Source organism: Erpetoichthys calabaricus, chromosome 3 (genome assembly GCF_900747795.2).
Source record: "Erpetoichthys calabaricus chromosome 3, fErpCal1.3, whole genome shotgun sequence".
NCBI lineage: Eukaryota > Metazoa > Chordata > Cladistia > Polypteriformes > Polypteridae > Erpetoichthys > Erpetoichthys calabaricus.
In genome coordinates, this window is record NC_041396.2 from 111,244,856 (window position 1) to 111,268,485 (window position 23,630).

A 23,630-nucleotide genomic window follows, 5' to 3' on the forward strand; every position below is an offset into this window, starting at 1 on the left:
TGAACTTCAATTAGCTACAAAAAAAAAAAAAGAAAAAAAGTCAATTAATAAAAGTAGAGCCATGTACAGAACATACGAAAGGTGCACTGAAATAAGTGGTGGGAACATCACAGGTTTAGATTCAAGCTTCTATATAAAACCTGAGCAAAAGGATTCACACCATAAACTCTTAGGTTTGTCACACTTAAAAGAATGAACACTGTAGCCCAATAAATTTGCAACAGTTCCCCGTTTTATTTGAAATACATTAAAGTCAGGTTAATATTTTAATATTGTGTTATCAACATAAAAGAGTGGTGGTTAGTCCCATACAATTCCTGACAGTCCACCTTAAATATTTCTGTGCAAAATCCCCTAAATCTTTCTGTAACAGGTTATTCATTTAAGTCCGCAACTGTTATCAAGAGCAAAAGAATGAGTGATAAGAAGCCAAGCCATTTTTTCTTTTTATTTCACTTGTCAGCCTTTAAAAACCTACAAACAAAAGTGATTACATCTAGGACATGCAAAACTGTACAATATTCTTACAAAGAAAACAAAAAAACTCTTAAAAAATAAATGATATGAAATTGTAAATAACATGAAAGGCAAGTAAAACCTCACTGAGTTGCAAATACTGCTATGATATGACCAATTCAGTCCCCATCCCTTCCCCAACCCCATTTCACTGAACTCCTAGCACACTGAATTGTACAAGTAACAGTTAAAACCCAAATGCTTATACAATCAATAAAACTTGGTGGATGATTATACTGTATTGTCGGTAATAATCTGTGACAAGCAAGGAAATAGTCTCCAAATCCTCTGAAATAATCATTGGTTCAGACGTTTCCTGAGGTTACAACTAACAAAGTGGGAACCTTCTTTGCTATACCATAACAAACTGGAAAATAAAACAGATTTTGGCCCACTCTCACCAACCCGTAGTCGAATCCACCTTGGATTTAAGACATTGTCTCGGTAAAGTACATTCTCGAACAAACAGTAAAACAAGCAAGCACTGGAACTTTACTGATTCTGGTTCATAAAGCTTTGTCGTTACATCTTTTGTACTGTAACGGTTCGCATCACCAGTACACACAAGCATTAAATGATATCCATTTAAAGCTATTTGACTGGACATAACTGTTCCATTTAGAAAAGCAAACAAAAATCGCTTGTGCGCATTCTCCCTAAGGCAAAGTGTGTTCTCTCTGCTTCTGACCTGCTTTTATAAGAAGTCCTAACTTATCTGCAGGTTTAGGTTGGGTGTGTAACTCCAAGCCAATGTTGGAGAATGAAATGGACTGGAAGACCAGGAAGAACGGTATATTAACATAAAATCAAAAATGCTGGCACCTGAGCAGCACTTTAAGCCCTATTCAGGAATGATGGTCACTTGCTTGTCTTTAAAATGATAACAATTGTCAGGAACTGGTAGTATTTCAGAATTGTAAAACAGATTTTGAAATGTGAAGACATTCTGTCCTTAATTTACGATAACAGAAGTTAGTAGCATCAAGTGGAATATCAGACTTTTAGAATTTTACCAAATATTGGGCAAGTTGACATTTACATTTTTTTTTTCAAATTAATCTGTGTACAGACAAAACTAAATCAGAGGGCCTGACCAGGTGGTCTTACAATGTACAAATATTAGTGAATGGGTGGGAGGACTAAAACAATACCCTCCAGGCTAAAATGTCAAAAATAAAATCCAAAAGGCAGTTTAAAAATTTAATATTGCTTGGTTATAAATATAAATCAGTTACAGGTACTACACGGTGAACCCAGTTCTGAAATACTTTATAAAAGCACGGCAGATCCCTTATTAATGGCTGAGATACGGACTAATAAAAGGCCTCACTTTTGAAAAACTATGGCGACTTCTACAGAACACAAGCTTGCATTTGTGAATTAAAAGGCTATCATGGACCATCGGAATTAAAGCATGGTGGGCTTTACTCAACAAGAAGGATGATGACAAAGACATTTTAAATTGTCCTTTACGAACACTGTCCAAACATTCATTTAGCAGCTCTTAAGATACACTCCCACACAGTTCAAGGTGTAATTTGTAAAGTCCTGCAATCATATTTGTTTGTTCTATGATGGCTTTTTTTTTTTTTTTAAACCAAATGTTTTCTTTCTTTTCAACTGTTTTTTTTATCTCTGGTAGTTCTGCAATCATGACTGCCCTTAGCAGAGGGTACCAAATTTCAAAATGTAAAAGGTGACAGATGTTCAAAAGACACAATTAAGGCAGATTGCTGTCGTCCTTGCTGCACACATGATTTTCTTTTCATTTCATGTATTTCGTGTTTTGGTTGGTGGAGTGGAATCTTGGCAATTACTGCTACACGTGTACTACTGGTATTGCTTTGGAATGGAAAGGTTCTGTTGTTCTAGGCTTCTGTTCTGGATTACTGGAAGAGTTGCCTTCTGCTTACAGAGGTCAATACACCTGTTCAGCAAACAGTGGCCTTCTCCACAGAAAGAAGGTCCTAATATATAGATAGGCATGACGGTTTATGTCTGTTGTTTGCTTACTACCTTCATAAGAACAAATACTCTAAACAGCCTTTGTGAATGTAACAGATTTTCTAAAAAAAATGCATGAAAAAAATAAAAAAAATCCATCTATTTGTAATACAAGTGTAATGTTACCATCCTTTAAAAAAGGTTGATGGACAGAGTGGGGGTGCTCTTCTCACATAAGCTACCAAGTTTACGTGACTGTGGACTTAGCCCCATCTGCCTCCTGAGAAACTGCTCATATTTCTATTTTTAACAACTGTCTAATGATTTGACCCACGGAGTGACAATGGGTCCACTTTTGCATATAGTTTTTCAGGCTTCTATCTTCATACAGCAAAGCAACAAAAAACGAAAAAAAAACCCCCAACAACTACCGGTCTACACCGTGATGTCTGATACACAGTGCCATGAAGCACCATGATGAGTAAAACTATACACAACTTTATATATATTTTATATATATATTTATATATAGAATTCTATAATCACAACCGAAAAGTCACTTTCTTTAGTAAAATAGCTCATTCCTCTTAAAACTTACTGGGGTGCTGTGTTACTTTGTTGTCTTTGGACAGGAGAGAGCTTATTGCTGTATTTATGCTCTGCTGGACCACGGAGTCTTGCAAAACACACACAAAAATACACACACACACACACACACACGCATAAACACACTCATACAAAGGCAGGTGAAGGATGAGTGTGGAAAGTTTTGAGAGAAAAAAACAGCAAACTCATCCTGGAATGCATCTGTAAATTGGTTTTGTTTCATTTGGGCCAACTCAAAAAAAAAAAAAATCCCCACCTGCCATTGCAAAAGAGTCACACTGTCCTTACTGCCTACAGTTATGGTACCGTGTTCCAATCCTCACTCCAAAAGGTTACTGTTTCATTCCAATTACAAAGAGTCTACAAAAACAGATCAAAGAAGCCATGTGGTACATTCCCAAACATATCAAATACCATCAGCAATGAATTAAATACAAATATCACAAAAAAAAAACCCCAACTGGAAAGGCTTGCTTGCTAGCTGGAAGGCCCACAGCACTACAAACCCAGACGGTGGCTTGCCTGATGCCTCTTGCACATTATAGCAGAGTTTCTGTTTTCCTAGATATATTAAATTCTACTTGTCATTTACAGCATTAACACACACATATTTTTTTTTTCTTACACCAATATGGGAACTGTTCCTACTCCCAAAGACGGCAGCATTAAAGCAATTCTCCCGGCAGTCTGCTACGTAACTCATGGATAAAAGCTGTTTTGGTGGCTGGAAGGACTAACGATAATTGAAAATGGAATGGAAAGCTGCTATAAAACATTCTTATTGCAAAACCCATTGGATTAAATACATTCTTACATGACTAGTCTAGAGCCAGCACCTTCTTAAAAAGCACTAACTTGCACTTCATCAGTCTTATCGGCTTGTTTTGCAGCAGCAATCAAAAACTGCAAGGATAGACGGGCACTTCTAGTGACCAACTCTGGAGGCCCTGCAGTGTTTTACTGTGCCAGCTATCCCTCCCAATACAAATTTAACTTGCAGAAGATAACAACTATGTCCACAACATCTTGAAATGAGCAGCAAAAACAAATTTTCTTTTTCTTTTTTTTTTTTCACCAACACGACTCTCCTTGAATAAATGCAGACGTTGTCAAGGCCAGATCAGCCCCTTGTATCTTTGTTTAAAGCCAACAAGACAAACTCTACTATAAATATCTATAAACTTAATACATGTGTTTATGTACACATTTTTTGTACATTTTGTAATATATGGTCCTGGTCCAATATTAGGTGAAATAAATGCATCAATTGGCAACAAGGATATTAGCTGTACTTTCAGTAGTCTGTCTATGGAGTGTGCTGCGAATCCCTCCCACAGGAAGTGTGACAATGTCACAGCACAGGCAATTCTTGTGGTACGGATGCCTGCAATGTTTGTCACTGTCCTCACTGGTGACATTACAGTTAGATTCACTGAATTTCTTAAGATTGGAGGTACAGCTGCTGATGATGCTAGAAGGCTAACACAGTGCAGCCTTTCCAAAGCAAGAATCAGAAGAGATGATGGGAGGTGAAGAAAAGAGGTGAAAACTTGACTTGATGATGTCAAGGTTCTGGAATCATGTTTCCCATCCCACATGGTCTGTACTCTCCAGAGAGAGACTTTTGGTTTTGTGAGGAGAGGCTGGACTCGGTGGACTGCTCAGGTTGGAACTGTTGGAGGCCGTAGAGTGTCTAGGAGAATCCGAATCCTGCAAAGAATAAACAAAAGGAAATAAATTCACTTGCATTTTTAGTCCTGCCAAATACTGAAGAAGCTTTTTATTAATTACTATATTAACATATTTAAATTGCTGTGGCTCACATGCGAAGCTCAGTGCGAGCCCATGAGAGGACTTTTTATTTCTGGCCTTATATCAGCATTTCAGAACTCCAGTGTCTCCTTGTTGTGGAGAGAGTTTAAAAGCTTGAACATAATGGATGCATAACATGCGGATGAAACTGCTTTGCCATTCCAATTCTTTCAAGACTGAGCTAGTAAAGTTGTGCAAAATTGCCTGAAATTCATCATCCATCAATGCGACAAAAGAATCGGTCATTTAAAACTAAAAGGGTTGGGGGAGATTAACATTACCTTAATTTTACTAAGCAGGGTCCTTAATGCCCTTTTCAGATCAGGAGTCTTCTCTGCTGGGGAAACAGCCTGCCACTGCAGAGGAAAACACTTGGGTTTTACGCTCAGCTTGAGCTCAGGAGCCCCACAATACCTGATCAACATGGAATGGGCAGGCATAGGATGGGAATGTTTGGAACCTACAGCTGATAATAACTGAGCTTGAATTTCACATCAGAGTTATCACATAAAAGATTTCTTCACATATTTTTAAAGTTAATGGCTTAGTTCTCCAGGGGGCCAGCAGTTTGAAAAATGCGTGGAACTAAAGTCAGTCCTTTCCCCTAACACTTCTTCAAAAACAAACATCCATAGTCTTGCAATGTAACTGTAACATTCAAATAAGATTTGAACATTCTTCTTTCAAGAGGAAACAAATAATCTTCAGTAAACACTACACCAGAAAAACTGAAATTAAAAATGAGATTCTGCAGAACGCCATCAATAGGCAGTCATTTTATTAGCTTTTACATGTTTAATTAATGCATGTGTTCTGATTTGTAAAAATAAAGTATGGTTTTCACAAAAAAATAGGCATATGGAAACCATGCTTCTAAAAATGTAAACAAAAAATATTTCTAGGGTAATGTCCACACACCTACATTTTCAGACAAAAGTGTAGATCTTAATTTTTGTTTTCACCTTTCGCCTACGTTGCTGTGGCATTTTCAACCCCTGAAAATGCTCTCTACATCCACATACTTCAAAAAGAGCTCTGGTTTGTTTGTGCTTACAACATAGCCCTTTCCTGATTGGATTCTGCTCATTATGATGTCTCATTTCCTAAATGGTCACCCTTCATGGAAGAAATTCATACTCCCATATAGCCAACAAAGAAGAGTTTCCATGGCACTTGCTGTGTTTGTAACCTTTATGCATCTAAATTGCATCAGATACAGTTTGAATGCAGCAAATATGCCCAAAAAAAAATAATTTACCATTCGCTACAGTGTTGCAATAAATATCCTGGCTAGTAACATTACCATCCCTTCAATTATTTTTCTGCCAAGTTGTGCATGCACAGTGTAGTTGAATGTCTACGTCCCATGAACTTTAGTTCATTTTACTGTGGATGGAGATATTTTAGTATATAATGTGAAAATAGTAGTGTGCATAAAGATTGTTTTTATTTACCAATGCCGCTGTTAATTAAAAATGCAGTAGTGTGAACACAGCCTAGTATGCTTCACTTAAACAGGATCATCAATCCATCCTTTTACAAACCTACTTAATCCAATCAAGGATATCAGGAACACAGAACACATCCTAGTAACTATTAAGTGACAGGCAGGAGCCAACCATTGACTTTGGTCAACAGGATGTCGAACACTGCACAAAACTGCTTTCTCTGACCAAGAAAAATTAGAACTCTTAATTTAACAGTAAACAGGCAGCCAATGTATGGATGCATACTGCTTTATATAGTTGACTTGGAATGTCTAACAAGGCCTGTTTTTATAAAAAGTGTCAGGTAAAGTTCAGTTCTAGTATTTACAAGGTTGTTCTGCTGTATATTCATAAAGTATTATCATGTTTATTGTACAACTGAAATAAAACCAACAATACACCCCACTCTACACTTATCAGGACTGCATTATTCAGACACGGTTGGAAGGTTTGTGAAATCATTTTAACATTAGACGTTAAAAATATTTTTGAATTGAAAGGAAAACATTCAACCATTTAAACTGATATTTATGGTTTTATAAATTTCTTAATGAAACAGTAACAACTACTATTTACAGCTGATATATCTATATTTAGAAAAATAAAAATAAGGCTCCAAGAATTTAGTGAATACATGGTGAAATAATGAAAAACATAAACAACACAAATATATATGCTCAACAATATGAATGATCAGGGAAGAAAGGTAAAAGATAAGCAGCATTACCTCTTAATCCGAGTTATTAATGTTCTAGTAAAACAACAAATGCCTGAATTGCTGTGAAAGCTGCATTACCTCTCTTTCAAACTGTGATATTGGTGCATCACTTCCACCATCAACACCCCCAGAAGACAGAGACCCATCTGAGGGTGAGGTCATTGGCTGTCGTTTCGTTCCATAGCCTCCTCCAGAAAACTCTCGTCTGAGGGCATTCCCATTCTGTGCTGTGGGCCCTAAAGCAGAAATACAACCATCAGAACAGGATTTCCTCAAAATGTCTACATTCTGCAGGGGCCATTCTATTTAAACCTTAGATTTCTACTTTAGAACTTCATAAATACACTCAGACATTATATTATCGGGGAAAAAAAGTTTTTTTTTTTCTTCCGTGTTATTATTGAATAGTGCTAAATATTTAAAAGCCAAAACCTCAAGCAAATAAGTCAAGTCAAACTTAGATGTGGTACAAATACACTATTAGTAAATGTAATATTCTTCTTTTATTTATGTCACTACATTTATAGCATTTGTGACACTTCATGAATAAACATAAGAACTTGATTACAGAATATAATAATGTTTCTAATTATATGAATTGTTTTAAAGGAATGCATCACATGCATGTGATGGACAGAAAGTGCAGGTGTGATTATTAAAACACCAGCCGTATTTGTGACCCATGTGCCTCCTACTCAGCCAGTAGCAGTAGTCATATTGTTATGAGTACAGTGCAATTCTTACTAGCATGTCAGCTCAACATGTCACCACTCTCTGTTTCATGATAAACAAGAATATATCAGAATACACTAATTTCATTTAATAAAAAACAAATACAAAAACAAAACACAAAAATCAGTAAGGAACCTGACACTTTGTTTTATTTCCTACATTCAAATTATAAGAAGCAAAGTTGAATAAGAAGACGGTCAATAACATACGATTCTACAATTAAATGACATACATTCACATAAGGCCAACTGGTCCCTCTACAGTGGCCCAGTGTGTGTAATTGTTCCTGTGACAGAATGGGTCAGCTCCACACTCCCAGTTGATCTAGGGAGCCTCTTGAACCTGCTACGGCTGATAACGTATCTGAGGGATGAGCCAGCGGATGACGACACACACAAAGGAGTATGTGCATAAAAGTGCAAAAGTGCTTTAATTAAAAACCATCAAACACAAATAGTGTTCGAAAGTGTAGCGGAAATCTCCAATAAACAAATACATAATCTATAAAAATGAACAATGTCCAGGTGGAGATTAAAAACAGTTCAATATTTTCTTAAAACCAGAGGTTAAAAATAATCAGAGACAGCTCCTTTAAAACTTATGAGAACAGTACTGCCTTCCAAAAAGAGGCATACCCCCTACGGAATCTGGTCACCGAAGAGGTGTCCAACCAACAGGTGCAGTCAACCATCACTTCATAGGCCCAGGTTCCCTGTTGGACCATGGCTCCAAGTAGGACTCCAAATCCATGCCGCCACATGTTTCCCCGTCACCAGTCCCTCGGCATCTGTGGGAGACACTGCAGTTTGGGCCACTCCTACTCAGGAAAACACTCAGTAAGTGTACCCCTTCCTGCAGCCCCAAGGCTTACTCCTGACCACCTGTCTCTCCTTTCTTCCAGCACAGGCTCTTGCACTCCTGTCTCCCTATCATATTCCCTCTTCTTTACTTCTAACTTCTGCTCTCTCTCTCTGTGTCCTTCTTTTCCATTTCACACTCTCTGATATCCTTCAACACAGCACATTTCCAGTCTCCTTTTAGGTCTTGCAGTCAGTAGTGGCAACAGCAGCTGCGTTCCCTTCCTCAGCCTCCAGTTCCTGACACGGCTGCCTCCTACAGCGCAACTGACAAGACTGTACAAGCCAACTCCCCCATCTTCCCTGCTCACAAAAGCTAGTGCCTGCAGGATCCTTAAATCTTGAATTACCAGAGCCAACGAAAAAACTCGTAAATCCGGCCCACCTTAAATCCCTTCGCACCTCTCCAACAGCGTCTTTTGTCTTCTAAATGTGTCGATAAGCCCAAGCAGCAAGCAGCCTGCTATACCATCCTCCCACCGCCTCAGAATGGGCAAGAAGTTCTCCCAGTTCCTGCCTTGATTAATTACCTGGGAGTGAGCTACCCAGAATTGTAAGGGGAAATAATTTGATGTGTGTTTTGTGTCTACAACAATCTATGTAAACACATTGTTAAAACAGAAACATTTTTCACTTTTTAGTAATAAATGACAAAATGTAGACATGAACTGTATAATGTGTGAAGGCTGATGGCCAAATATCAAATTAACACTTTCACAAAAGGTGCAAGTACAATACGACAGCTTTCGTGGTGCAGCGGTTAGAACACACGACTTATAAACCTGAGGTCGTGGGTTCAAAACCATCTCCCCTGCAGTAGTGAGTTGCTCTTATTGTTAATATTATGCAATAAAAACATACATTTAATTTGTGTCTGTAACAGCCGGCGTAACAGCACGATACAACACCCACCCCCATCCAAAGATCTGACGTGGTTACTTTTTTATCTGAAACTGGGAATAACTGTAGATGTGACTGGTGTTTTGAGACAATGGAACTGGAAATTCTCTGATCTGGAGGTATAAAAGCTGACACACAAACGCTAGTGAATCTGCCTTCTTCGTATCTCACCATCACTTGAATTTTTTTTTATTCAGTTTTATTGAGTGTTCTTGCTCAAGCTGAATTAGTATGCACCTATGGTCCATGATGTCAAAGTCAAACTGACAAAAAACAGAGACATAGGTATATATGATATTTGGAATAACTCATTTTATGACGTGTATAGTAGTACATTTTGGAGAACATTGCAGCACGGATGCAACATTATTTGTATTATTCATATTCATTCGCATGCCTTCTTGCGCTTGTAATCACTGACCGCATTTTTTTTCGATCTTGCCCATGCAGTCTCCACGTTTTGGTGAACAGTACTGTTTCTTTTGTACTCCAGGACATGCAGAGGAAAGAATAGTACAGAGAGGTCAGTTTCGCACTATATTCAATCATCAGATGTTATCCGTTCACACACACCCAAGGACCGTCCTTTCTATATTTATGACATGTGCTCTTGTTGGGAGCGGTAGTATGTATCATGCCTACATTTTGTGATTTATTACTAAAATATGAAAAATGTTTCTGTTTTAACAATGTGTTTACACAGATTATTGTAGAAACGGAACACACATGAAATGCATGTGTTCCAAATAACGATCTATTATTTCCACTCTAATACTCCATTGGAGCGCTTCACTTCACTCCCAGATAATCAAGGCATGAGAGAGAGCATGGGAGAACTTTCTGCACGTTCTGCGGCGGTTGGGGGATAGAAAAGTAGGCTACTTGTCTTGATCGGCACATTTACAGGAAAAAGACGCTGACGGAGAGGTGCGAAGGGATTTAAGGTGAGCCGGATTTACGAGTTTTTTCATAGTTCTTGGTAATTCTAGTGTTAAATGGAGATCTCATCCGTTCTCCACTACCCCTCTGCTGATCAATGGGAAACCAATCTGCCCAGGGAGCACCAATCATTACCTCCTCCATAGGGCTCTGACCACCTGCTTCCCCTCCTCTGTACTGGCTGACTTCAAACTTCAAATATCAACTCTTTCTTCTCCTTTTTTCTTCCTGCCAAGCTTGTTTCTGTTTTTCCCTTTTTCTAATGCTGACGTGTCCTTCTATGCCTCTATGAGTGCAGCACCTCAACTGTGCAACACAAAAAGCATATGAAGCAATTGAGACAGTCCGTACCCTCACATGTAGGTGTTTCACACCCCAATCACTTCACCAATCTCCTGCAGCTACGAGAGCACACACACCCATGGAGATCAAGCCAACCATTTATTTATTTACATTTATTTATTTATTTAAAAATTAGCCACCTTCTTCTGAGTCGTCGACCCGCTACACCACAGTTACCTAAGATGGATGGACACTCTGGGGTTGTTGCAAGGTTTATTCCCACTTTGTACATGATGCTGCTGAAATGGACACTGGCCCTGTGACCCAAAAACAGTAAGTGTTTTACAAAATGTATGGACTCTGTTCTGTTTCTTAGGACTGTGTTTACATCCGTAATTGCATATATGAGACCTTCAGCTTAGATTCAGTTACATTGTCAAATGAGTGATGGCGCCTTTCTGGGTTATCAACGTTTCACTGATAGGCCCACGACGTCTCCAGAGGGTTCAGCAGTAAATCCCAGTGTCCCAGGTTCAACCCCAAGATGCTATCTACCTAGTTGAGGCCCAGCTAGAGTTCTTCCTCTTAAGCGAGAGCCACTGACAGCCTTTTTCATCAGCTCTGGAGAGGTCCTTCAGTGCCTGCTGGTGAGCCTGTCCCCGCACTCCCAACTCCTGGAGTAGCCTTGATGTTGAGGTGGCAATAAATCCTCTACAGCCTACCTCGACTGGTCGGACCTTAGCTTTCCAGCTGCGTTATTGCACATCTGTTGCAAGATCGGCGTATCTCAGCTTGTTGTGCTCGTAGGCCTCCTCCACTGCATCCTCCCATGGTACAGAAAGCTCAATGATATAGACAAGCTGGAGTGATTCCGACCATAGCACAAGGTCAGGTCTGAGGTTGGTAGATGCAATCTCAGCTGGGAAGCAGAGTTTTTGACCTATGTCCACCAACAACTTCCAATTTCACACACAACTCAGCTGCCCAGAGTGTGGTCCTGGACTGGCATGTCCGTCTCGCCCCTCTCCTTCCCAGATAAATGTTATTGCCAGCCGACGGAATTAAGGGGGATGGAGGGCGTTAACACTTGTCAGTTGCTTCTCCAGTTCTAATGCCAAGCACTGTAGCACCTGGTTGCGCTGCCAGGTGTAGCGGCCTTGAGATAGACTGGTCTGAGTAAGTAGAAAACATAGAAATATTCAGCTGAAGCTTAGTGTGATTCCTTATAATTTTCACACTTTCGCTGTAAGTGATTTATATGCATACATAACTAGCTGAACTACTGTCGTACTACCTGACATAGACCAGATAAATGTGTATACTGGCATAAGGTAAGAATACAAATATTTTTGTGTTTTTAAACCTTGTCCCTTTTGTAACTGCTGGTTGAAATGTGTCTCATCAGTCTCTTGATAAGTATCGACTTATCTGTTTACATGAGTCGTGAATTTGTTCTCATTGTGTATGATTGGACTCCATAAACGCTGTAACTTAGTTGCTGGGTTAAAAACCATGAACCCCACTTCTTTTTATTTCCTGTTTTACTGCAGTTTCACATATATATAACTTGTTGAATAACTGAATCATTGATATGGGAAGTAAGCTATGCAAAATTACCATTTTTGTGTTGTTTCCTCAATTGAATCCCTGCTTATAATGAAACTTCTGAAATGCCATAAACTTTCTATGTTCAGTTGTGTTAACTTTAATACATATACAAAATTTTTAACATCCACTCAGCTGTTCTGGAGTAAAGGGCATTTTTTTGGTGTTCTTATTACTACTCCCAAGTGAAATTCTTGAAACTCCATAGAGCCTATATTTTAAATTTCTTGAACACTAATGTAGTACTAGGGAGTTGTGTACAGTGTTAGCCATTATGAATGTAGTGAGAAGTCAAGCAAAATGACACCTTTTATTGGCTAACTAAAAAGACTACATACAATATGCAAGCTTTCAAGGCAACTCAGGCCCCTTCTTCAGGCAAAATGTAATACCGAAACTGGAATTCCCTGTGTTTATATGTGTCCTAGTGTATATTTATATGTCTCCTAGTGTAAGTTTATATATGTCCTAGTATATTACATCTTGCCTCAAGAAAGGGCCTGAGTTGCCTTGAAAGCTTGCATATTGTAATCTTTTTAGTTAGCCAATAAAAGGTGTCATTTTGCTTGAACAAAAATGTAAATTCAAAATTTTGTGAAAGTTACCATTTGTGAAAGCTGCCACTTTTGAGTAACGCATGATTTTGTGTTGGTCCCCCATTACACCATAAACCAGAACCCTCCCCAGCAGTCATTTCAATTAAATCACGGATATACAAAGCAACGTAAATTGTTAAGATAGGTGAACCCTAAACAATACGCCAGATTTGTTACCATCTGCTGGAACTGTTTTGATAAAATAATGTGGTTTTGTTTGTGCACCCCACACCACCTCACCCTACCCTGTTACCAACCCATTTTCTCGATGGGATCTTTTTATTTTTAACAAAGACCAACCTAGTAGTTTGGGGGTCAAGCCTACTTTTAGAACTGTGCTGATTGTAACTTGTTAGCATACCAAGGGTTACTGGTTGGGGTGATCATTGTTTTAAAAGTGGTTTTAAATGTTGCGCTGTTACTACTGAAATGTATTTGACATTTAAGATAAAATTGTTAAAAACTGAATTCAGCAGTCTGTTGATTGTCACTCTTGTATGTAAGACTTCCTACATTATGTAAACATTTTATTAGGGAATTTCAGATTTTTTTTGTCTCTGGTCATGCCTATGCCTGATAACATACTACTCTGGCGATTTTAGGATCAAAGTTGATTGTACTTTAAAGCCATTGATTATAGAATTTATTCAATTTATTGCTTGAGTCGTGGCCATGGTACATGATCACATGCTTGGTCTTGTACTATTATCTGGTTTCTCGTTCAACAATGTTAATTTTGAAGATGTTTGACTTTCTGATCATATGCCAGTTGTGTTTAATGCTATGGTATCTTCTCAAACAGTCATTCCTAGGGTTTCAAACAGCAGCTTTCATACTGTTAACTCCTCCACTGCAAATGTTTTTCCTCCTATCTAAACACTTTTGTTGTTAGCACTGAGTCAGTTCACCAGAACACAGAAGAACTGCTTAGTTTTTTTAATTTTACATAGACATCCATGCTTGATTCTATCACACCTGTGAAAACTCAAGACACTCCACATCTAAAGCCAATCCCTGGTTAAATGACTCTATCAGGACTTGTATGACAAAGTGTAGGAAAGCAAAGCACAGATGAAAAAAACATAAATTATAGATATCATTATGATATTCTGAAAACCTGTCTATCTGAATTCCAGCAGAAGCCAGGACAAAATAGATTTCTGATATTATTGCCTAAAATGATCAGAAACCTTGAGTTTAGTTCAATACAATAAATGCTATACTTAATCCTCACAAACGCTTATTTAAACTTTTCTGTCAAGCCTACGCTGTAGATATGGGTGGCTATGCCAATGAAAGCAGTTTATACTTCTGCATCACGTTGCAGGCATATGCCTGAACGTTAGCTGGTGGTGTTTGTAGCGTGCAAGAAAAGCGAACGATTCATTAAAATGCAGGCAACTTTTGCCCTCCAGTATCACCGCTCCTCTTGCTACACATTCTCCTCCATAGGCGAACGTATTTGCTCCTCACATTTTACAAGTTTCTCACACATCTGTTAACTTCCAAATAAATGTTATTTGATATTTTGCACCACAAACTGGCTCCCATCTGATTGTCCTTGTAGTGTTGTGATAAGGAATCACATAAATGTGTATAATTTATAAATTTTTCAACAGGTCTTTTCTCGATCTGCTACATGTTTACTTCAGAATACGGTAAGACAAATGTAAACACATTTCAGGAAATACATAGATACAAAAGAGAGATGTAGGGATCTGTGTAGGGTTCGTGCTGATGCAACACATAGTCACATTTTTGAGAAGGTGTGTGTCAGGGTACACAGTAGGCTCAGGGCAGATGTATAAATCAGCCTCTTAGAAGGTTGCCTAAAGAAAGTTTCATAATTTTTTTTAATGATAAAATTGATGATTAGATCTTTATAGTATCTCTCTCAGTTCCTTTGTTGTATCTGACTTGTGATGCAGTCTTTAGTTAATTTTACAATGTTTTCCCTCTCTTGCAAAAACTAACCAATATGAACCATTCATCCTCCCCTATTGATGTAATTCCAACTCCTCTCTTTAAAGGGACTTTTTATGTTATTAGCCCTACTGTCAAAGCTTATTATTAATACTTGTCTTGCAACAGGTACCATCTCTACATCCTTCAGGCATGCAGGGGTTCAGGTCTGCACTTGAAAAACATGAACTAGACCCTAGTTCCTTTAGTAATTCCCATCCTATTTCAAAACTGTCATTCATTTCTAAAATTCTTGGAAAGTTATTTTTTTTCTCAGCTGCTGTTCTTTCCATGGTCATAATTCTGTTGTGAAATCATTCCAGTCTGGGTTCAGAGCTTTCCATAGTTCTGAAGGTTACCAGTGACTTGTTACTTGCTGTTGCTTCTGGCAATTTTGCCATTTTGATTTTACTAGGTTCAGCTGCTGCTTTTGATACAGTTAATCATACTACACTCCTTGACTGCCTTGAAAATTGGGTTAGCATCCAGGGTTTGTCTATTACCTTGATCATAGAACCCTATCTGTTAGTACTAGAAATCAGTTCTCCTTATCTACTGTTGCTTCATGTGAGGTCCCACAGGACTCTAGTTTAGTGTCTGTGCTACCTTTGGAAAAAAATCAATAGGAAACACAATATTTTGTTTCATTAATTATTGCTGATGATATACAGCTTTATTGGTCTGTGAAACCTATTAATGCCTACTCTTTGAAGACATTTCATTATTACATGGAGAAGATTAAATGCTGACTGGAAAATAATTTTGACCAATTAAATGAAGGAAAATGAGATGATCTGGTTTGGTCCATCTAAAATTATTGTCAGGCTGAAAGCCTAGAACTCTTGTCAAAAAAGTGAAATCACAAGTTAACAGTCTGGAGGTGATTTTTGATCTGTGCCTCAATTTGACAAACAAATGAACTCGGCCTTCAAGGGTAGCCTTTTAAGCTTACAATAGTTTCTGAAGTCAATACTATAATTTCCTGATATACAGAAAATGATGCATGCATTTATACATATCTTCCCATTTAAATTATTGTACTTCTTTTTATAGGAGTATCAGTTTCAGATGAGTATCAGATTATTAACTGGCATTAAGAAAAGAAGTCACATCACTCCAGTTTTAGCATCCCTTAATTGGCTCCTAGTTTGGTTTAGTATTCATTTTAAAAGTTTAAATGACTTGGCCCCACCTTGCCTCTATCCCAATTAAAATTAATCCTTTCTAGTAGCCGCTCTGAGATTGTGGAACAATCTATCCCTCAATATTAAAACTGCTCCTTCCATTACTACTTTTAAATGTAGACTCAAAATACATTTTTTCCTTGCCTTCTGAGTCTGTCTAGATGCATGTTTTTATACTTGATTTTTGTTTAATGTCTTAATATGTCTGTGCTAATCATTATACGTTTCATTACTTTGTTGTCCTTTTCATTGCGTTTTATCTCTTGTATGCACCACACTTTGGTCAAAACAATGTTGTTTAAAATGTGCTTTATAAATAACATTATCTTTGATGTGCTTACTTTGAATATTTAAGAACATTCTGCTCCTTTAGTACAAATCTCATAATAAAATGCTGTTTCTACAAAGTTACACATTTAACAAATTAAGTGTGAAAGCTGTCAATCTCAGATATTATGCCACTCAAAGCTTATTACAGTTTGGAAATATCTACATTTTCAATGTTTGGATAGGACTTACTCATCTGTGGTACTACTGCAGTGCTGCTGTTATTCATGTGAGGTTATCAATAAAGTAAGTCACTTCACTAGCTTGTGCTTCATTTGGAAAAACAAAAGAAATGCAACAAATTGTGTCTCAAATGTTGTATGTTGTGCTAATCATATACCACACTGTAGCAGGACTGACAGATCAGACTGGTCCATTTGACATATAATGTGACATCTGCTGGAGCTCTCAGAAGGTAGTGACTGCATTAATGACAAGACCGTGAGGGATAGGCTATATACTGCTAATTTTAGAACAAGGTCAACTGTCGGCTCATACTCTGTTCATATCTCCCTGATGTTTGTTCTATAGGTGGATGATGCCAGGCTAAACAACTGCTGTTGTTAGAAGTGTTCTAAGAACGCTGGTATTCTACTACTGTTTTAGCCTACCTTCTCTCCTGATCTTATCCCTACACAGCATTTTTTGGGATGGCCTTGATTATGACATCTGGAGAAATGTGACTCTTTGACTACCATTGTTAATGTTCACAGTTTTTGTTGTTGCATTTTTTTCCTATTATCATCACTTGTTTATTGTTGTTTCAGTAATCAAAAACCTGTTTAATGAGACAGGTCAAAGGAGAATGGCCAGCCTTGTTCAAGGTAACAGAAAAGCTGCAAATGCTTGAGTAACTGTTCTTTTCAACAGTGGCACTCAGAAAGGACACAACATGTTGGACCTTAAAGCAAATGGTCTACAGTATCAGAACACTATGCTGGGTTCCAATCCTGATAGCTATAAACAGGAAGATAACGCTGCAGTGGGTACACCAAAACCACAGTTATTTGCAAGTCTATACTTTACAAATGGATACTTCCATCAGGATAATACGTCATGTTACAAAGCACAAATTAACTCAAGCTGGCTCCACAAATATGACAAATAAATTCAGCTTACTGTAAGGTCTGCTAAGATCCTTAGTTGACTAAAGTTCATGAAAGGTCACAGATAACAGTATGTATTTAATTTATTTTTACTTATCCCGAATCCTCATTACAGACTTCTAATCAATGCTGTTTCCAGAAAGAAACAATTATTCTAATTGAATTAGATACGAGTATGACCAAATAAAACTTTATACAGAATTAGGAATAAACTGTACTAAAAAACACTTTTTTCATGTTACATTGTGTCACAAGATGGGGTTCATTAATTATCTCATAATTCTAGCTGTACCTAAACTAAAAATTTTCATTATCTTTACTGAAAAAAGGAGGAATTGATACAATAGGATACATCTTATACAGTGATAAGTACTTACGTGATCCCAGTCCACTGCTTGCACTCATTGAACGGCCTGGCTCAGTTCGGGATTTTGCAATGGAGGGAATGCTTACAGACCCACTAAACATGGTACGGCTCTCTTGTGGGCGAAGGTTCTAGACATTATAAGAAAAAAAAAAAGAAGGGGAAGCAAAATAAACAAGTTATAAACACAAAACTAAAACTGTTTACATATTGTTTCTCTGATTATTCACTTTTTAGTTGCTGAAAACATTTTCACCAGAATTCTTCTCTATCCATACAATGTAGTTCATGCCAGTCCAGGGCTGCACACATTTAAAAGGGCAATGCAATAGTACCACACATAGAGCCTAGAGACCTGTTGTAGAAAGTGTAAGATTCAATGTATCAGTTAAGCCAAATTCTAGATTTTTTTTTTTTGACTAATAAGTGAAATTCTGTAGGCTGCTGAAAATTGTATATTTTGATACAGGTAAGATTAACTTTTGGCTCTGTAGCTAATAGTTACAAACATAAAATATTAAATATTTTATGTACTGAATGCAACCAAAAGTATTTACTTTTCTTTAAAACAATTTATAATTTGGTAAAAATAACTATATACCCTTTTTTTTGAACTTCTATAAAATTTTAATTACAGTATAACCTGTGTTAAAAGTTAATGTTTTCTGACATGACAGGACTGCATGCCATCGTAAAGAAGACAGAACAACTATGTTAATGTTAAAAGTGTGACATTAAACTCTGATATTCCATTCACATACTTCAAGACAATAATATGTCTTAGATGTAACCATATTCAACAAGAATAGTCTTCTCTATGGATTGCAGGAGCATATAATTGAAAAGAAAATTTTTTTCATTGTTAAAATGCCATGATAACTCATGTTAGGTGATACCAGTGCAAGACAAACGCACCAAAACACAAAACAAAAACAGCACACCAGGTTAGTATGTAGCAATAGTCGCATCTGAAACTACCACATCAGGCCATACCCGTGGAGACATAGATCCTGACACAGAACGAAGAGATGGGGAGTAGGAAGGGTTTATGGAATCATAATAGAGGAAGTTTTCAGCGGAATTGACAGTCATGTGATAGACGTGTTCAAAGTTGGTTGGAGTTGAGATCAAGCACAAGTGATGATTATGGGATGGATGAGGGGAACCTGGCTAGTAAGAGGAATTAAGAGATGAATTATCAATGCAAGAATGACATGACATTTCTAATCAGCATTGCACACGCTATAAAAATCAGTATAGGTATTCCCATGAATACAAAGAAGTTTAACACAAAATAAACAGAAAAATAAATGGGTATAAAGTTTTATACAGGGGTCATCTGTATTCATATATACTGAGTAAACCACCTACAAGAATAGGACACAATATATGAATAATTAAATAAGCATCTAATTTCTTTATTAATGTTTATGTAAAGAGAGGGCATTCAATTTTATTTTACTGGAATATTTATCTTATTTTTCAAATCTCTGGTACAAAACAAAGGAGGATGCTGATCTGGTAATTTTGAATACTTAAAAATATTTTTATGCAGTAGGTACAGTAAAAGGAAATGACACATGCACCTCACTTTACAAAACTGTGTTGTCTCCCCATGTTGTTAGTTGAAAATATACTTATCACAAAAACAAGTATCTTTATAGTCCATGCAAATGACAGTGAATATTATCTATGCCTTTTTCAAGTTGAAAGCTATGTACCCAGAAATCAGAGGTATACTATAGGAAGGCTGAATTACAATTTAGGACACTTGGTGATTTAGAGGACAGTGACTGAATGGCTGATGAATGAAGTGGGATGATAAGAGTTTTAACAGAGAGATCTGCAATATGTAAACGTGGAGCATACAAACTGAAGAAGCTTTATAATTATCAGGATGACAGCTTAAAAGCAGAAGCACGACTAAAGTGTTCAATAGAGAAAGAGAAGTCACGAGTACTTTAACAAAGGGTGCTGCACAATATATCCATGGGATTAATAAAGATTATCTAATCCAATTTAATCCTACTTTACAAATCTCACAAAAACTGCATTTGCATGCACACCACTGTACAATTTGATAACTTGAAGCAGTTATAATGAGCAAGAGAGCATGAACGTTTTAATGAAGGGAATGTATTTTGTAAAAATGGCACTCAAGTGAAGGGTGTACATAATTTTAGAAGACTGTGTAGAAGTGCAAACATTTAACACATAACTTATATCTTTAACACTGCCAGCACATGTAAAATGATGCAGAAAAGTCAAGATGGCAGATGGGTGAATCAAAGAGGGAAGTGCTTGTGTAGTGAAGAGATGTGAGGAGCATGACTGACTAGATCAAGTTTTTTTTTTTTAATAAGCCTGCAATTTTTTAAACTGTATTATATAATTAATATAATTATAAATGTCACAGTTTAGAAACATTGTGAAAATGTTTTTGACTGATTATTGCAGTAACCATTCATTCATTCTTGGTTTATGCTAGTGCAGGGTCAAGGGGCACAGCAGCCATATCGATTTTTTCCATAATACTTTAAAATGCAGAAAAAAATGGTGATGTACATCTGTCAAGTTATGTGACTGATGTTTGAGGACTGTCAACTAAAACCAAGCCTATTTAATTCGTACAGGCACATTATTGACACTATTCTGGATTTCTTATCGTCTTGCCTATTAGTTGTTTCACCTCAATGAATCAAATCTTGGGTTGTGATTTATTTCTGTTTTTACAATTACACATCCCATGTCAGAATTTATAACCCATTTACATGAACCGTGATGTGTATTTTTGCAATGTCTTATGGAGGTTTTTAAGTAATGTGTTATTTATCCTCTTAATGCAGGGGGGTCCTCAATCACAGTCCTGGAGGGCCGCAGTGGCTGCAGGTTTTTGTTCTAATCCGGTTGCTTAATTAGAAAGCAATTCTTGCCAATAATTTAATTTCATGGCTATGTCAGGTAATTCTCATATCCTAGATTTTCTTCCCCTTTCTAAGGATATCATCCAAATGATTTGAAGGCTAAAATGGATGAGTAATTCTCAGTCCTTCACTTTTTTCTCTTCACTTTCCTTCCATGTATTTAATTAAATCCAATAGTACATGATAAATACACACAGGTGTAAATGGTAACAAGCTAAATGGAGAAATGCTGGTCTCTTTTGTCATTTGCATGTTATTGCTAATTAGGAGCAACTAAAAACCAAGAATACAGCTGCTTAAGACTAAAATAAGCAATAAGGGTTCAAAATCTTAACGAGTGAGACAACTAAAATGAAGCAGAAGTGTTACTTGAGCAATATGTGCTTCTTATTAAACAATTTGGTTGGAGCAAAAACCTGCAGCCACTGTGGCCCTCCAGGACCGTAATCGAGGACCTCTGCTCTAATGCATACACTAAATCAAATCAGGACATACTGGGTCATTTTATATGCAGTTTGTTTCCTGCTAATACGATTTTTCGAAATACTGTTTCATCTGTACACAAAGAATTACTCCTAAAAAACATAATAATTCTAAAGCTAAATGGGGGAAAATTGAAAAGAGATAAATCACAATCCAGACCCCCTTGACCCTGTGTTCGGATTCAGCAGGTTGGAAAATGGATGGATGGATAAATCACAATCAAGAGAGATGGTGTCCAGAAAGAAGAGTAATCTTTAAATGCTTAGTGATAATAATTGAATCTAGTACAAATCTAAAAACAAAAGCTGGGCACACAATAATAATTTTAATTAGAAAAAAAAAAAAAAAATCAACCATTAATTATTTTTTAAATAAATGTTGGCGGCGGCTCCTCCCACAGTCCAAAGACATGCAGGTTAGGTGCATTGGCGATCCTATATTGTCCCTAGTGTGTGTGTGTGTGTGTGTGTGCGCCCTCCGGTGGGCTGGCGCATTGCCCGGGGTTTGTTCCTGCCTTGTGCCCTGTGTTGGCTGGGATTGGCTCCAGCAGACCCCCGTGACCCTGTGTTAGGATAGAGTGGGTTGGATAATGATTAACTGACTAAATGTTGGCACTATTATAAGTCCTTTGCAATATTAATACCACCTAAAAATGTTTAATTCTGCCATTGTGTCAAGTTTCATTAATCATGTTTTTTAAAATTCTAAACTAAGTTTTACTATGATTCCTAGAAGTGTTTCTTTTTTTATTTTTTGATTTTGTTTTATCCATAAAGCCTAAGATCTCAATGAAAATGAATGGAGTCTGGAAGTCATTTTTCCATCCACTTCCTAGTTCAAAGTAATGCTGACCCCATACCTATCCCATAAATGCTGGGTACAAGCCAGGAACAGACCCTAAAATGGTGACAGGTCCTTGCAGGATACACTTACATACATCTAAACTTATTTATCCTTCATCAATTTAGAGTCCCCAACTAAAATACAGTAGCTAAGGATATGCATTAGCAATTTTCAGTTTATTTTAATTGATAGCAAAATCTTAAGAAAAAATACAGCGCAGGGAAGTTGACTGGTTTCAGCGTTTCATATTAAGACATACTGAGTTTCTATTAATGAAATGTGAACATCTGGCACCATCTTAGAGAGACACGCCTAAATGGAGTGACCAGAATCTGAGGGCTTGCCTCAGGCATGAAAAAGGTTGACAAATCCAGGTCACAAGTATAAAAAGGCACTCGCCAGCAGATGACATTATCTTAATTTATATTCAGTGTCTCAGAGTTTGGAGCTTTAGGGACACTCCACAACCAGGGGGCAAATCAAAGGCAACAGTCATTTAACACAAAGCAGTGTCTGGTACCATGCTGTCTTCTGTAAGGGCGGAGTGGTGGCTCTGAGGCTAGAGATCTGCACTGGCAATCGGAAGGTTGCCGGTTCAAATCCCGTAAATGCCAATAGGGACTCTGCTCTGTTGGGCCCTTAAGCAAGGCCCTTAACCTGCAATTGCTGAGCGCTTTGAGTAGTGAGAAAAGCGCTATATAAATGCAAAAAATTAATTAAAATTAATTAATTAATTCTGTGAACAGCAGGCAGCCTTGAGGCATTTCTAGTTATCTCGTACCTTTCATTAAATCCTTTGATATATGGAGTGCAAGAACAACAAGAACAGTCTAGGGACGTTGTCTCTACTTTGGAGATTGGTCTAAACTAGGAGTGGGCGTTATGGCCAAAAATTTATATTATGATACAATTAAAAATTATTACAGTGTCATGCATACACATCTATGGAAACCTTTTTTGTTTCATTTTGACTGTATTAAAAGGGGACAACCGGGTTGGAACTCCAGCATTTTCTTGTGGAAACCTGCAGTGCCTTATTCAACCACAATGGTTACAATATTTAGCATGGTTTAATCTATGTATACACATACTTTTCAGACTAAATCCAGTTTAGGTGCTTCAATTGGCTCTATTTTATAGGTTAACAGTGGACTGATCTACTTTGAGGTTTCTTTTCATAAGAAGCATTTTAATCAACTCAAATAATTATACATTTTATTTATATAGTGCCTTTTCCATGCACACAGTGATGTACAGAATCTCAGAATGAACAACAGGGAAAAAGAAGATAAAAGATCAAACACACAACACCATATACAAAATAATATCATCATAAAACATTGAATATAGATAAATAAAAGTAACACATGGAATAACAGACAACAAACCATAATAAAATACAAAAATACAAAATACTACAAGAAAACCCTTAACAAATAACAT

The 23,630-nt window shown here is 37.2% G+C and overlaps 1 protein-coding gene across 5 annotated transcripts in view; it reads right to left on the reverse strand.

Moving 5' to 3' along the window:
* Positions 1 to 213: 213 nt before the first annotated feature.
* Positions 214 to 23,630, reverse strand: part of LOC114648307 (serine/threonine-protein kinase MRCK alpha-like) — a 571,032-nt gene continuing 547,615 nt past the window's right edge. For 3 of the 5 annotated variants that reach the window (XM_051925532.1, XM_028797281.2, XM_051925533.1), the window contains 4 exons: positions 18,931 to 19,107; positions 17,951 to 18,068; positions 7,162 to 7,319; positions 214 to 4,776 (listed from right to left, as the gene is read on the reverse strand). In XM_051925532.1, coding sequence (XP_051781492.1) covers positions 4,645 to 4,776; positions 7,162 to 7,319; positions 17,951 to 18,068; positions 18,931 to 19,107 — 585 coding nt within the window. In that variant the 3' untranslated portion in view covers positions 214 to 4,644. Of the gene's footprint in view, positions 4,777 to 5,159; positions 5,235 to 7,161; positions 7,320 to 17,950; positions 18,069 to 18,930; positions 19,108 to 23,630 lie in introns of all 5 variants that reach the window. The other 2 variants (XM_028797282.2, XM_028797279.2) reach the window with 2 other exon arrangements.